Source organism: Hypomesus transpacificus, chromosome 22, assembly GCF_021917145.1.
Source record: "Hypomesus transpacificus isolate Combined female chromosome 22, fHypTra1, whole genome shotgun sequence".
Lineage (NCBI taxonomy): Eukaryota > Metazoa > Chordata > Actinopteri > Osmeriformes > Osmeridae > Hypomesus > Hypomesus transpacificus.
The window spans coordinates 8,091,341-8,107,630 of NC_061081.1; the positions used below are offsets into that span (position 1 = coordinate 8,091,341).

Consider the following 16,290-nt stretch of genomic DNA (forward strand, 5'->3'; position numbering starts at 1 on the left):
CACGCACACACCTAGTTCAGCTACCCCCTTGAGCTGGGTGACTGTGTTTATCCTTTAGACAAACACACACAGCTAGCCTTGAGCCATGTTCAAACATCACCCTCACCCTCTCTTCTCTCCTTCCTACTTCTCTCTATCCTTTCACTCTGTCCTTCTCTGCCTCTCTCCGTCTAGTTATAGTCCAGGTTTCCCTGTTTAAACTGCCGCTCCACAAGTCCCAAACAGGCCTGTGTGTGTGTGTGTGTGTGTGTGTGTGTGTGTGTGTGTGTGTGTGTGTGTGTGTGTGTGTGTGTGTGTGTCTGCGAAAGTCATTCCCAAAGCATCTCCCGGCGGGATTCACCAAATAAAGAGCAGGAAGCTTTCCTTTAATCTGAGGACAGACACACACACACACACACACACACACACACACACACACACACACACAGGATAAAGGCCAAACCTCAGTGTTAAAGCTGAGTCACACACATTGGGAGAGGAACTGGCTGCCTGCCTACACACAAACAAGTGTATCTATAACATGGGAGTGTGTGTGTGTGTGTGCTGGGAGTTGGTAACATTAAAACGTTCCGCTGTCAACAGGGGAAAACCACCAGGACGGAAAGGAGGAGCAGAGGAGAAAGGGACGGATAGCGACAGATGCTATCTGTTTGTCTCATAGGTACCCTAATTAATAACATGGAAAAAGAAAGACAAGGAAAGGAGGAAGAGAGGGAAGGAGGATATCAGTTTGTCAGAGCTTGCAGACCAACACAGAGAGGTAGGTGTGTGTGTGTGTTCTCGGCCGGTGAGAACAGAACGGAAGTGTACGTGTGGGTAATGAACCATGAACACCCGGGCTCTCCTGAGGTGACAAACACACACACACACACACTTCTCAAGGGCCAGAGGACGAGACAGGGTGATAACCCAGAGGAAGTGACAGGAAACATCAACTCACACAGACGCTCACATTCTGTGTCTGTGTGTATAAGAAAGAGCATGATGTGTGTGTGTGTGTGTAAGAAAGAGCATGATGTGTGTGTGTGTGTGTAAGAAAGAGCATGATGTGTGTGTGTGTGTGTGTGTGTGTAAGAAAGAGCATGATGTGTGTGTGTGTGTGTAAGAAAGAGCATGATGTGTGTGTGTGTGTGTGTGTGTGTGTGGAGTATCTACAAGAGTCAATGCCCCCGGTACACATCAAAGCCTTGGTGTCCTCCCAGCTCCTCCTCCCCGCCTCCTCTTCTCCCTCCAAACACTTAAACAGGAACCCCCCCCCACACACACACACACACACACCACCACCACCCACCCCCACCCAGTCACTGGGCCTGCACTCTCTCAAACAAAATACACACACACACACAGACACACAAACACACACACACACAGACACAAAGGGAGCGGAAGAAGGGCCTCGCCTCCAGAATGGAGGGAATGTTTGATACTGAAGAGACCCGGCGGATTAACACCCCTATACATGACAATGGCGAGGTTGTGGGTTTGTGTGGGTGCGGGGGACGCTGGTGTGACAGCACCCTCGCTCTGTGGCCCGCCTTTCTCTAAGGTTAAACACACCCAAAGGGTGTCGGAATCACTCAAACACACAAGGAGGAGAGGAGGACTTGGGACAGAAGAGACAAACTGCGATTGGGTGAGGGGGACGGGAGGGAACGAGAACGTGACGGACGGCAAAAGCTGCGTCTGAGGAAGAGGGAGAGAAGGAGGGAGAGGAAGAGGGAGAGAAGGAGGGAGAGAAGGAGGGAGAGGAAGAGGGAGAGAAGGAGGGAGAGGAAGAGGGAGAGAAGGAGGGAGAGGAAGAGGGAGAGAAGGAGGGAGAGGAAGAGGGAGAGAAGGAGAGAGAGGAAGAGGGAGAGGAAGAGGGAGAGGAAGAGGGAGAGAAGGAGGGAGAGGAAGAGGGAGAGAAGGAGGGAGAGGAAGAGTGCATCTGTGAGAGCTAAGAGAGAGAGAGGGAGAGAAGGGAAACGTACCCATGACTGTCTCCTGTTCACAGACGGTGTATGCGTTCCATACTCCCTCTCTCCGCTTGCCCGACCCTCTACCTCCCCCTCCCCCGCCCCCACACTCTCGACCCCCCCTCCCGCTTCACTCCTCTCCTTACCACACCCCATACCCTCAGACGCCAGGTCTGACCTCCCACTGCCAACGCAATGCGTCGCCCCCCCTCCTTCCTACTTCATGTTGGCAGATAGGGCAGGGCAGGTGGCCAGACCTGTCATTCAAAACTCCATTGCCACACGGCAACGCTGCAGAGACCAATTACCACTCAGCAGGGGCGCGGCCTGGCAACCACACGGCAAACACATGGTCCAATCAGGGTACACTACAACAGGGACAGAAGGAGGCCAAAGACAGAGTGTCTATGTGTGTTTCTGACAGAGTGAGTGTAGGTCAATTCTCTCAAATCAAGCCTTCATAGCTTTCCATGTTAATTCAAAAACATGTATTAATTAAGGAATGTGTTCAGAGCATCAAACGGTGGTTTATGTAATGTCACCATTTCCGACAAATCCCATGCTATACAACAGACCAAAATATGAGTTAAATTGAAACCGCTTTGTGTGTCGGTCTGAGTGTGTGTGTGTGTGTGTGTCGGGGTGTGTGTGTCAGACTCTAAAATAAACCCACATGCTTCGCAAACTTGTACCACCGAGAGTCCCCCTTTCACTCTCTCCAATCACACACACACACACACACCAATATCTGTATCTGGAAAAGGGGGAAATATATTTCAATAAAACCAGTGAGTTGCAACCTCAATTTCATTTTGATGAATTTGCTCCTGCGGGAGAGGAAAGCTGGGGGGGGGGGGGGGGGGGGGGGGGGGGGGGGGAGGGGCAGTCAGCGGGGGGCTAGGTTGATAGAATTTTCATGATTGTTATTATTGTCATTATACAGAATGAAGAAGGAGAAAGAGAAAAGAAGAAAAGAGAGAAAGGGAGAGAGAGGTGCAGGAGATAAACGTTGTGGTTAATCTGCGTCATTCTGAGGAACGCCGGCCGCTTCTTATCAGGAGCGCGGTGCCGGGAAGCACAGCACCAAGAAGCACAGAGGTTATTTTACCAGGATCTCTGGCCAAGTCATTAAGCTCCATTCAACACAGCCCGTTCGCCAAATTAAAAATTTGTCATCAAGTGGAATTTACCATAATGCCTTTTTATCTGCTGCCACTTTGTGTATCTGTGTGTGTTCTTGTGTGTGTGTGGTGTGGTGTGTGTGTGTGCGTGGAGATAGAAGGGTTAAAAAAGGGATCTGGGTTTTGGGGTTGACACCATGCAGACACACACACACATACACACACACACACACACACACACACACACACACACAAGGCAGGCTATTGTAAATTGAAAAATATGAATAATACAAGCCTATGCAGTTCTCATTGCTTGGTCTCTCAAACACACACACACACACAACACACACACACTTCGTTCAATCCTTCAAATCCATAGCCATTGGGGTAATTAAATAATGGCGCTTTATAAAGTTTTAATTTAGATTTGGTTTCTCCTCCTCCTCCTCCTGTAACCCCCACGACACACAGTACATTCACCACATAATGAAATACAGAATCAGCCAGTGAGATAGCCCTTGATGGACAGAGAGAGAGACAGACAGACAGACAGACAGACACAGAGAGACAGAGAGGGAGAGAGAGAGAGAGAGAGAGAGAGAGAGAGAGAGAGAGAGAGAGAGAGACAGAGAGAGAGAGAGAGACAGAGAGAGACAGAGAGAGACAGAGAGAGACAGAGACAGAATAAGAGAGAGATTATAGAACAAAAGCGAGTCTCACTAGAGTTTTTAAAACAACAAAATGATTAGTCCAGCAGTGTTTAATTAGACTGAGCGGGGTGGGGGCAAGGCACCAAGGGACATGCTAGTCCACAGAGATGATCTTTTCAGTTCAATACAGTACATCCTTTCTTCCCCTTTTCCCATCCAATTCTCATCCCTTATTTCAAAGAGAGAAAGGAGAATTTTATGAAAGGATGGAGAAGAAGGGGAGGTATAAAGGTATAGGACAGAAGGTATAGAGGAATGCTGAGGCCATTTGGGAAAACGTGTTTTCACCAGGTTGAAGACAATGGTGAAGAAGGGGTAAAACGCATCAGGGAGAGGAGGTCTAAAAAGAGGGAGGGAGGGAGAGAGAGAGAGAGAGAGAGAGAGAAGAGGATGAGGAAAGGAGGGGGAGATCGACAGATGGCAGGGGTTCTGCCTGGCTGAGAGGGGCAAGAGGAGGAGCTGGGGGTCCAGGGTTACAGTGTGCGCGCGCGCGTTTGTGTGTGTGTGTGTGTGTGTGTGTGTGTGTGGAGAGTATGGGGTGGGGAGGGTAAGGAGGTGAAACGCCTAAATACTGCTCCTCCCCAAGATCTCTCTCTCTCTCCATCAGCAGCATCATCTTCTAGCCTGTCTCTGCTGTACTGGGACATTTGGAACATCTTCGTTTTAACGAAGAATCAATATGAGATGTGTTTTTTAACTGTAAAATTAAGATGACATACACACATATAGATACTGTATATATAAGTGTAATATACAATGACATATCTATTGCGTCCATCTATGTGTGTGTGAAGCCAGATGAAGGTGAAGGACAGGATGGTAGAAAAGGAGGGAGATAAGGGGTCTTATTCACAGGCGTTTCATTTGCTCTCCTCCCCCCTCCATTTCTCTCTCCCTCTGACAGGTTATAAAGAATATTTGAATTTGGAGTGAATAATATACCTACAGCTTTATTCACTGTGCACTACCCCCAACCACACACACACACGCAGAGGTGAGGCCACTGGATGTGTGTGTATGAGATGCCTACTGGCTTTAATGTCAGGTCAATGATATGCTGACAGTACTGTTACTAAAACACCAAATATCTGCCTCTTTCCAAGCCCTCTCCTCCTTCCCTCCATGGCTCTCATTCCATTTCCCTCTTCTTCCACCCTCCCTCCTCCTCCTCTCTGTTCCCCTTCACCTCACACCCCAGTCTCTGTCCTCTCCTCCCTTCCCCCACACCTCCTCTCACTGTGCTCCACTCTCACCAGCTGTACTCCTCCCTTCTTCTGACTCCACTCTCTCACATCCCTCCTGTCTCCTCTTCCTCTCCACCACTCTGCCATCTCCTTCCTATCCTCCCCCTTTCAAACCATGCCACTTCCCCCCCCCCCCGTCTCCATCTAGCCCTCCATCATTCTCTTTTCTCCTTGTACCCAACCCTTCCTCCCTCCCTCCCTCCCTCCCTCCCTCCCTCCCTCTCTTTCCCTACCTCCCTCTGCCACCCTCCCCTCTCTCCAGCTCAATCCTATTCCCCTTGGGGCATGCTAAATTGAATTGGTGTGTTTATATGAACAACAGGAGCGCTGCTTTAATATACCTTAGAGTTTATGGCTAATGTCTCCATGCTAATACCTTTGGAGTGCACACACGCAGCAGACAGAGAAGGAAAGGGTCGAAGAGAAAGGTTGGAAAACCGTTGCAACTCTTCCAGTTATACCTGTGCTTAATTCTCAGTTCTTTTAAAAGCGCATGTACACGCGCGCACACACACCCTCGCGCGCACACTCACACACATTCCTGCTCTCCCCCCCCCAGTTTAAATGGACAGAAGAAAAGAAAGCAAAATCCTTTTTGATAAGAGGTCATACTGAATAGGGAGATTTGGCTGAGGGAAGCCGGTCATGACGGCAGACATACCCGTGTTGTCTCTTTCAGTATACCTCTTTTCTATTCTCTCCTTGTGGCCTGCGGGGAAAAAAGAAACCTACAAAGAAGCCTGAGCTACAAAGAGATGAAAACATTGGGGACACTTTACTCAATTACTATTGATCAGTCTGCACTTAGATACACACACACACACACTCACTCACTTGCACTGATCAGACTACTTTTCTGAAATCTTGTCAGTTTGGCGACAGTTATTTGTTGAAACTAAACCACCCTGCAGCATTTATAGGGATGACGCAGAGGAAGGAAGAGTGCCGACTGAACGCCGGGAGGAAGACGCGCTCGCAAGGATTAGAGAAGTACAAAAACAACATTCAGTTTAACAAAGTAACAAAACTCCTCACTATACATCACTAAATACCTTGTGAATACTCATAGGACCATAAAAATCCTGTTTCAATGTGTGAATGTTTGTCAAACTTCAAATGAATGATCCAAGAAAGACATTAAGAATAGCCGTGCTGAGTCTACGTCACTTCTAGATTGGTCCGTTATGATGTGGAAGTATGGAAAAATGTCCTGTTTTAATTTTTTTCAGTGTGGAGATAGTATGAAGCTTGTTTGCTACCAATCACGATAAAAGGTTGACACCAAATGAATTAACAAAACCAACCGAAATGACTCCAGAGGCAAGCCAGATCATTGAATACCTCAATCTTAAGAACACTGTACTACTTAAAACATACCTCAGACTGCAATAGACTAGTCTGCCGCCATCCTATGACAGATGTAATCTCCTAAAGCATTACCTGGTATTTAAAACAATAGCTGACCAAACCCCCATCCTTACTAACCTTGCCGATAACACAAAACCACAAAAACGCAAATTCTCACAGCATACTGTATATTACATACTGTACACATACTGTACACATACTGTACACATACTGTATATTACATACTGTACACATACTGTACACATACTGTACACATACTGTATATTACATACTGTACACATACTGTACACATACTGTACACATACTGTACACATACTGTATATTACATACTGTACACATACTGTACACATACTGTACACATACTGTACACATACTGTATATTACATACTGTACACATACTGTACACATACTGTACACATACTGTACACACATATCCGACCTTGGCGAGTCTTAGAGACGGCATTCCGACATATTTTAGGCCGCATCTACTAACCAAAGAGCTGTAAATATTCCAAATGTCACAATCTTGAGATTTTACATGAAACATTGACACACATACACCCAAACTAGAAAAAGAATGAGAAGGAAAGTGATGTGTTGAAGTTGTGTTTTCTTTTAATAACTTCGCTCCCCTGCTGAAATATCAGTAACTAAACTCCCCAAAGACAGTTTAAATATCTGTTCTCGGATTTTATCTAGAATTGTTAATTTGACTTTGGAAAGCCAATGTAAGCTCAGCTTTCCAAACCCTAATCCTGAATAACAGGATAGTCACAGTGTGCACTCCCCCCCCCCCCCCCCCCCCCACACACACACACACACACACAAAACATCACATACATACATACATTACTGACCTATATCCAGTAATGAAAAGTTTATAGTACAGACACATAAGCAGCATAAGTTCATTTATGGTTAGGGTGCAGCAGGGGCAGAGAGGAAAACAGGACTGCTGGTCCAAAAAAGTCTGGCCTAGCAACAGCTCTGTAACTAGGGTGGACATGAGGCATGGAGCCCAGGAAAGCCGAGACACGGTTAGACAGACAGAGCAGAAGGATGGGTTTTTAAACTTCTAGAATGTTCTCCATAATTCAGTCTACTCTTTCTCTACAGAAGAGTAAAGGGCAGCGGATTGGCAGGTTCCTGCATCCTGCTGCCCCACCGGTAGGCTGAAAGGAGGTTTTACCACATGGATCTGACCAATCCTGACATCCCAGCAACACAAACGGCAACATGGGAAGGAGAGCTGCACGGGAGCAGGGACAAAGCTAGACAGCTAGACAGAGGAGAGGAAGAGGAGGGACAGCTAGACAGAGGAGAGGAAGAGGAGGGACAGCTAGACAGAGGAGAGGAAGAGGAGGGACAGCTAGACAGAGGAGAGGAAGAGGAGGGACAGCTAGACAGAGGAGAGGAAGAGGAGGGACAGCTAGACAGAGGAGAGGAAGAGGAGGAACGCAAAGCTAGACAGAGGAGAGGAAGAGGAGGGACACACATCTAGACAGAGGAGAGGAAGAGGAGGGACACACAGCTAGACAGAGGAGAGGAAGAGGAGGGCCACACATCTAGACAGAGGAGAGGAAGAGGAGGGACACACAGCTAGACAGAGGTGAGGAAGAGGAGGGACACACAGCTAGACAGGGGAGAGGAAGAGGAGGGACACACAGCTAGACAGAGGAGAGGAAGAGGAGGGACACACAGCTAGACAGAGGAGAGGAAGAGGAGGGACACACAGCTAGACAGGGGAGAGGAAGAGGAGGGACACACAGCTAGACGGAGGAGAGGAAGGAGGGACACACACTTCTCCAGACCTCGCCACCCATCATGGTGCTTCAACACAAGACAGACTGGATGCCATATGACCATAGTGTTGCAGTCCAAAACAGTACAGAGCACCCACGTACACACACTCATTTACAGTACATTAGACACACCTTCCCAAACAAGAGAAACCCACTGGACCCTCCTACTATGGGGCCAGTTGTGTAACCAACACAGAACTAGTCTTCTGGGACGTTCTGTCAAAACATCACCTAGCTATTTTTAGTCATCTTTGCATACGGAGGCAACTGTACTGTGTGTTCACCATTTGCCTAACTGTTAAACTGATGTTGCAGTGGGGAAAGACTGGCAGAGGAGGAGAGAGACACCAACCCAAAGAGAGGCAGAGAGAGGGGAGAAGAGGATAGGAGAGAGAGGTAGACAGACAAAGAAAGGGACAAAGGGAAAGAGAGACAGACAGAGGGACAGTGAGATTTTGTGTATCCATGATTGGTTATCCCCTGTAACCTCCATCTCTTCCTAAAGCTTTTATTTATTTTAATATGCGGCTCCACCTCCGACCACCCCAAACCTTCCCTTCCTCTAGCCCATCACCAGCCTAGGCCCAACCCCAGTTAAAACAGCCTTTAGCCCCTAAACCTTCTCTTCAGACCCAACCCACCCAATAAATGAGAACAAAATGACAAAGTTCTATGGCCAAATAACAGCATGCCATGTTTGCAGTCTCACGGGGGCTCTACCCCAATGTAATTAGATTTCCTATTAAGTGATTGCTTAATTATGATGAATATTATTGATAACGGTCTTAGAAGAGGGAGAGAGCAGAATAAAAGAAAACCAGTAATAAGAGAAAGTGTGTGTGTGTGCTCACCTAGGCCGTGCTGTACATCTGCTGGTCTCCTAAGAGAATCATATTCTTGCTCTCAACGGAACACACAGGTTGAATAAACATTAAATAACCCTCACCAACACACACACACACACACACTCCAGCTTCGGGCAAGAGCAGGCCCTCTGTGATCTCCAGTCTATTACCCTAACCTCAAGGCCATACTGCTACTGCTGAAATACTGGCTCTGTGTGTGTGTGTGTGTGTGTGTGTATTCCCATTGTAGTGCATTTCTCTTTTAATAGAAACATTAGCAACCGTGTAGAAACATTGCTCTTTTACAAAGCTACTTTATAAGGCCTTGGGTTCTTTCACTTTAGGTCAACTTAAACAGCAGATCTGTCATGTCTGTCAGGCAAATTGGGCTCACTTTACCGACCTGCACACCTTCACACACACACACACACCCTCTCTCACACTTACACACCTTCACACACACAGTCCCAGCTCTGTTACTCATGTGTCTCCTGTCTAACTATGCTGTCCAACACCATCTTAAGAAGCCATGATGAGAACATGGACTAAAAATTCATCAGCCATTAAACCAGGACATTTGTAGTTCTAAAATGACGAATCATGAGCCGATTCGTCATCTGCGGGCCTACACAAGGTGTGAGGGCGTAGGTTGACATATACTGGCCATATGAGAAGGGGAGAGGTATTTTTAAATTGTTTTCCAGTAATCTGAAGTTAAAATGGTCCACACACAAACCAGAGACCTCATGGTTTTAGAACAAACACCCGCACTCATGCAAATTAGAAGAACAGATGTCTGGCCTTTTTTGTAAAAAGTTTCCGGAGTAAAAAAAAGCAAAAAAATACAAAATGGTCATGTGCAAATTATTCCTAGAATTGGTTAGTGTCTCTTTTCCAGATTGAGATTTTTCAGAGGCCTTAAATACAGTACAATTGCAAAAATAACCTCTCTCAAACCATGAACAGCTGTAACTGAGTGAGTGGTAGCCTTGTCTATACAGACAGGAAACACATTTAAATTACAGATATAAGTCGAATTGTATTTGTACATATTCATAAATGGTTCATGCTCATTTAAAAAATACATTTAAGACATAAATTTACATTTTATTTTATACAAGAAAATGTGACCATTATAATTATTCACAACTACAGAAATAGTTACATCTTTAAATTTTTGGACAAAGGTTTTATTTCACTTCCTAATATTCATTGAATGAACACAGTCAAAGTTACCCCAATAAACACTGAAAAAAATTATGTAATTGTAGAGAGTGGAGACAATCAAACTAGCCAACAGAGTAAATAAAATGCTGTTTTGCATTGTGGGAATGTCGTTATAAGAACTACTGAATTACAAAGGTCACAACTGAAATGTGGGGCAAAAAAACATTATAAAAGGTTTTTTGATTACCAGCTGAACATTACAATGAGTGAATATTTTTTTATTAAAATTAATTAAAATTATTATATATTGTATACATACAAAGAGCAAATAAGAGATATTCGTATTAGTACAGTAACATCTCCTAGTGTTTGTGAGTGCATGAAATATATAGATATATATCTATATATGTATATGTGTGTGTGTATGTGTGTGAGAATGTGTTGCCTGTGCAAACACCCTGTGTGGTAGGATGGGTGTGGCGTTACACCTCGTGTGGCACTGGGCTGCCTCGATAAGCGTTGATCCTATCCATGCTCCCTCAGTACCACCCGCCCACACACACACACACACACACACACACACACACACACACACACACACACACACACACACACACACACACAGTGTCAAAGTACACTGTAGAACACAACCTGCATGTGTTAATTCAGTGTAAACGTAAACAAATGGTCCTAATATGAAATGCTCTTCAACACTGACCTGAACCCTGACCAGTCACATACAAGCCCTCTTCGAAGTCCAGAATGAACACTGGCTACTTGTAAACATAATTGAAATGAAAGGTTCTAAAGATTCTAGAACCTTTTAAGTTCTACTACAATTCCATTTCAGATGATATGGCAAAGTGTGAAGAAGTGAAGGTGGAGGCTACCCGTGCGACAAAATACTAGTTGTGTGGAGAAGAGGTTCTCTTGTTTGTACTTACAGAGAGGAACGAATGGAAGTGTGTGGTGAGGAGATGAGCCCAAACTCCTGATTCTATCCCTAGGGAATCCTCCTCCTTCTGAGAGGTGAGGAGAGGAGGTCTTACCTTCCTTCTGCACAAGTTCTTTTCTCCTAAAACTCAAACTCGGACACCCTTAAGGAAAAAGGTATTTTGAGACTTCTAACACACACACAGAGAGAGATCGGCCACCCCGATAGCCAGTCCACCCAAAACTCTCTAAGCCTCTAACAAAGTTTGGTGTGCACTGACCAAGACCAAGGGAACAAAAAGAGAGAGAAAGAATGGGAGGGATAAAAAGAAAGAAAAAAAGTGTGACCACTGAGCGAGGTTTAACCAGTATTACTCAAGTTTAGCCTTTCCACGCCTTCCTCTCTTACACACACACACACACCACCTGGAGTGAGAGGGGCACAAAGCTGGTTTTGGGAAGCCCTTATTTTTCTCTCTTGTTCCATCTGGCTGCTGCTGCTGCTGCATGAAGCTTGTGCGCACGCACACACACACACACACACACACACACACACAAAGAACCTCCTCTGAAGGTCTACTGGTTGTCTGTGTGAGAGAGTATGAGTAAATGAGTGAAAAGAGAAACAGAGTAGAAGGAGGAGGAAAGGTTTCAAGCCTCTTCCTTTATTTGGTCTTTCTTTCCCTCCATTTTGTCTTCTTTCCAGCTTCCTAGTCTTTGAACCCACCCATCATTACCTTATAGACCGGTGACTGGCCAACCACAGAGTGTGGGTGTCTGTATGTGTGTGTGTGCATACGTGTGCGCATTCGTATAAGATGAAAAGCCTATATGAACCAAGAGCATGTGTGAAGATATTACATTCCGAGTGTGCAGCTGTGTGTGTGTGTGTGTGTGTGTGTGTGACAATGCAACAGTGTGTGTGACAGGATGGATTCAGTGTGTCTAGGTGACAGACATGACTGTACTGAAGTGTAAAGGGGAGCGAGAGAAGCTTGTCACAGAGTGAGGGAAGTATATGTGATTTGATGGTGACACTGAGAGGGGCTTTAGGCGTACAAATACCATTAGTCACTGCTGTGAAAACCTCTTACTGTGCTCTCTCTCTCTCTCTCACACACACACACACACACAAGTCCAAATCCCCTACACTCGGTTATTGAAATCAATACACCATAAACACTGTGCCATATCAACAACACAACACACACCAAGAGAAAATGTGTTCACTCCTTGCCTCCTCTCCTTATGTCTCCTTCCTCCCTCCTGTCAGAGTGAAGGGCAGACCTGGCCTCACCACAGGCAATGAAGGAGAGAACGTGAGGAGAGGAAACGAGAAGAGAAGGTGACAGAGTATTGGGACAAATCATCTTTCAATCCTCCTTCCTCCTTCATTCAACATGCCAACCCCCTCCCCCCCACCCCATCACCCCCGCCCTCATCCTCCCTACCCACCCCCTGGCCTTCCTCCCCCACCCCCTTACCCCCCCCTCTCTCCCCCTCCCGCCCCACCCCCCGCATGCAGACATGAGGTCAGGCTCCAAAGATCACAGGGTGAGATGAGAGGGGGAGAGGGAAAGAGGAAAGGGAGGGTGGGGATCTTCCCTGAAACCGTTCACCCCCCTATTCCTCTTCCGAACCAGGCCGAACCCGTGTGTGTGTCTGTGTGTGTGTGTGTGTGTGTGTGTACAGGCGGTAGAGAGCAGAGGCACTCTTGCAGAAACGTCAGCCCAGGGAAATTCAAATGAGGAACAGAGAGAGAGGAATGGAGAAAGAGAGAGGTGAGGGGGAGAATAAGGGAGAGAGAGGGAAAATGAGAGAGGGAGAGAAAGATACAGAAAAAAGAAAGAGAGAAGAAAAGAGAAAAGTAAAACGGGAAAACAGGAGGGAAAAGAAAAAGGATAAAAGAGACAAGAGGTGCCAGAAAGAGATGGAAAGAGAAAGAGGAATGGAGAGAGAAAGAGCAAGAGAGAGAGAGGGGAAGAGAGGTAAAGAGAGATTGCTGAGACTGCAGGTTAAGATAATGATGGAGATCTGGAGAGATTTGCAGAGAACATTTTTATTCATCTTTCTGATTACTCTCTCCACCCCTCTTTCTGCACTGTTGTCTTTCCCTTGTTTGTTTTTGGCATTAGCGTTACGAGTGTGTGTGTGTGTCTGTGTGTGTGTGTGTGTGTGTGTACATATGCATGCAGATTAGAATCCAGTCCTCAATACAAACGCACATATACAAATACATACAAACCGTGTGCGCTCCTACAAACCCTCACCCACAAACACATGAATCAGAGGATGAGCAGTGTTAGGAATGCTAACAGCTTACCGACATGGACTCACACACACACACACACACACACACAGTCCCTGTGCCCAGTCCTTATCAAAGTTCTGCAGGTAGGTTCTGAATGCGTTGGACCACACAATATCCTCTTCAGTCCCCCTGACACACACATTTCTACACACGTCCTCCGCAGCATACATACACACACACCCTAAACACACCCTCTCCATACAATAACATGGCACACATAACCATGAAGACACAGCCATAACCACACACACTCGCGCGCACACACATAGCCATTACAAAGGCTCGCACACGCACATACACAGCCCACGTATGTGATAACAGGCACACATGAACACACACACCCACCTGCATTGCTGTGGGCTCCTCCCTCCAGGTTGAGCTGAATGCTGCTGTCCTCCTCCTGCCGGCCCCCTCCTAGGATCATCCAGCTCTCCAAGCCGTCCGACTCCGACTCGGACGCTGGTTTGGATTTGGGCTGGGATTCTGATTCCGACCCGGGCGATGATTGTGATTCAGACTCTTCTGAGACCAGAACCACCACAGAGTCCAGACTGGGGCTCCTCTTCTTCTTCTTCTTCTTCTTCTTCTGGGCAGTCAAGTCACAGTTCACACACGTGTATCTAATAATCAGACCGATTAATACAGGTATTCTCTAGTAGACATGCACACACACACTCTTTACCTGCTGGGCCAGTATCGAGGCCTTGAGGGGGTGTGGCTTTGGCCCCAGCCTTCGACCTTTCACATGACACACCCTGTTGTCCGTGTCGTCCTCCGAGATTGTGATGACTTCGGTACTCGAGTCGATGACAATGACCTGCTCCTGGGTTGACCTGCGACCTTCCACCTCCTTTTCCGCTGCTGCTTCCTGACTTTGCTCTGTGTGATGTTTCAGGAGTTGCCGTATGTAGTTCTCACCCTCGTCATGTGACTGGGAAGGCTGGTGGTGTTCGGGTTCCTTCTCTCCTTCCTTCTCCCTTTCTCCCGTGTTGGAAGCATAGTGCAGCTGACTATACAGCTGCAACTCCAGCTCACTGTCGACCTCCGACCCCTCCGACTCGTACTCGGCGTACAGCTCATCCTCCACTTCCTCCCTCTCCTGGTAGCTACAGAACATCGCCACGGACACCCCAGGACGTGGTTGGTGGTCCTAATACGCTCACACTAAAACATACACAAAGCCAACAGTAAAGAAAGGTAGGAATTGGAATCGGTTATCATTATAATCAGCAGTCATCATCTTCATTCTCCTTCTCTTCCTCTCCTGCTGTCTGTCAGCATGTGTGAGCGTGCCCAGAGCTGACACACTTTACTAATGAGTTGCCTTAATCAGGATAACCATCCCAATGGCAAGAAAGCCTGGTTCCAACTACTGCTAGAAAGACACACACATGCACACAGCCACAGCCAGCCACACACACACACACAAAGGGAGAGAGGGGGCCCTGGCCCATTGCCCTGGCTAGCCCTGCGTGTCTGTGCCATGATGCCTAGAGATGATTGTCTCCCAGACCGGCCTCACAGTGGAAACGCCACGCTAGGTGGTCACAGCCCAGACCAGGGAATAAGGACAGAACAGAAAGAGAGAGGGTGTGTGTGTTAGTGTATATCCTTGGAGACATTAAACTGCTGGAGAGAGGAGCAAGTGGCGAAGTGCTGCATAGTTCCATCTTGAAGGTGTTCTAAATACAGAACAGGTTTACTGGTGAAAATTAGCTAGCTAACCCGACTGAATGGTGTCTTCTCTGCCAACAGTGTGACAGGCAACCTCTGCAAACCGTGAGGTCTGTACATGCATATGGGTACACCCACAAGTTTTAGCATCCCTAACATTACGCTGGCAGTGGCAAGTACTTTCTGATTGGTGTAAGATCACTACATACGCGAGCTCAGCCACAAACCAACACAATTGCATTTAGCTGAGTACATTTATATAGAGAAAATTCCTCGTCATGGTGTTAGTACACTGGTAGAATGCTAGCTACGTTAGCTAGCTAGTCAGCTACGTTGTCTGGCAGTTTTTCTTCAGACATCAATCAAAATACTGAAGCGTGAAAGACTGCAGAAGAAAATGCGATAACTGCACAGAACAACAACATCATATTAATGCAGTTTCATTTGTTTGTCACTGTTATATGGATATCATGCTTGCAATTCTTCAAAAGCTTTGCCTCTGACCTGGGTCCACGTGTTAATCAACTCTGTAGCCGGTGGCATGTAAACAAAGAAGTTTTGATACTTAAAACTGCCATCGCAACACTAAACCTAGCTCTTCATCCGTGATCATTGGTGAACTGAGGTTAACCATGCTAATAGTGTCAATGGACCAAAGACTCACCGAATTTACCCGAAATTGAGCAAATTTACAGATGCATGTTCTCTCTTCTCTCCCCTTGCTGCTCTCAGATCTCTTCCGGGGTTGTCAAAGAGAAAAACGTTGGCCAACCATATGCTCAAAAGAACTCCCTGGGATTTTGCTACCGGCTTCATGAAACTCATAGTGTAAAAATTTATTTAAAAATCGAAACAGTAATTACAATATTTAAGTATCATGCCTTTATAGATATTGCAGCAATTGTTTATATTTAGACTGTTATCTAAATAGGGAGAACCTTTACTTGGTGTTTGCATAGATCACATCATATGACAGGCCACTGTATTCCATATAGAAATAAACTTTTGTGTGCTCTATGGTTTTTGATTGAGCATTTTACCGTTGTGGCATAGGGATATCTCACATACATTTCGTTGTTTTGTGAGAAAGGCCCAGACGTTTCCTTTTCAAACCCCCTGATCCATCTATGAAGAGGAAAATGAAAAATGTTATATAGAAA

The 16,290-nt window shown here is 46.2% G+C and overlaps 1 protein-coding gene across 2 annotated transcripts in view; it reads right to left on the reverse strand.

The window, feature by feature from the left end:
- zcchc7 (zinc finger, CCHC domain containing 7) overlaps nucleotides 1-15,886 on the reverse strand; it is a 29,204-nt gene extending 13,318 nt beyond the window's left edge. The window contains exons 1-3 of one of the 2 annotated variants that reach the window (XM_047044923.1): nucleotides 15,795-15,886; nucleotides 14,139-14,620; nucleotides 13,802-14,039 (exon numbers count right to left, since the gene is read on the reverse strand). In XM_047044923.1, coding sequence (XP_046900879.1) covers nucleotides 13,802-14,039; nucleotides 14,139-14,573 — 673 coding nt within the window. In that variant the 5' untranslated portion in view covers nucleotides 14,574-14,620; nucleotides 15,795-15,886. Of the gene's footprint in view, nucleotides 1-13,801; nucleotides 14,043-14,138; nucleotides 14,621-15,794 lie in introns of both variants that reach the window. The other variant, XM_047044922.1, reaches the window with a different exon arrangement.
- Between the last annotated feature and the right edge of the window lie 404 nt (nucleotides 15,887-16,290).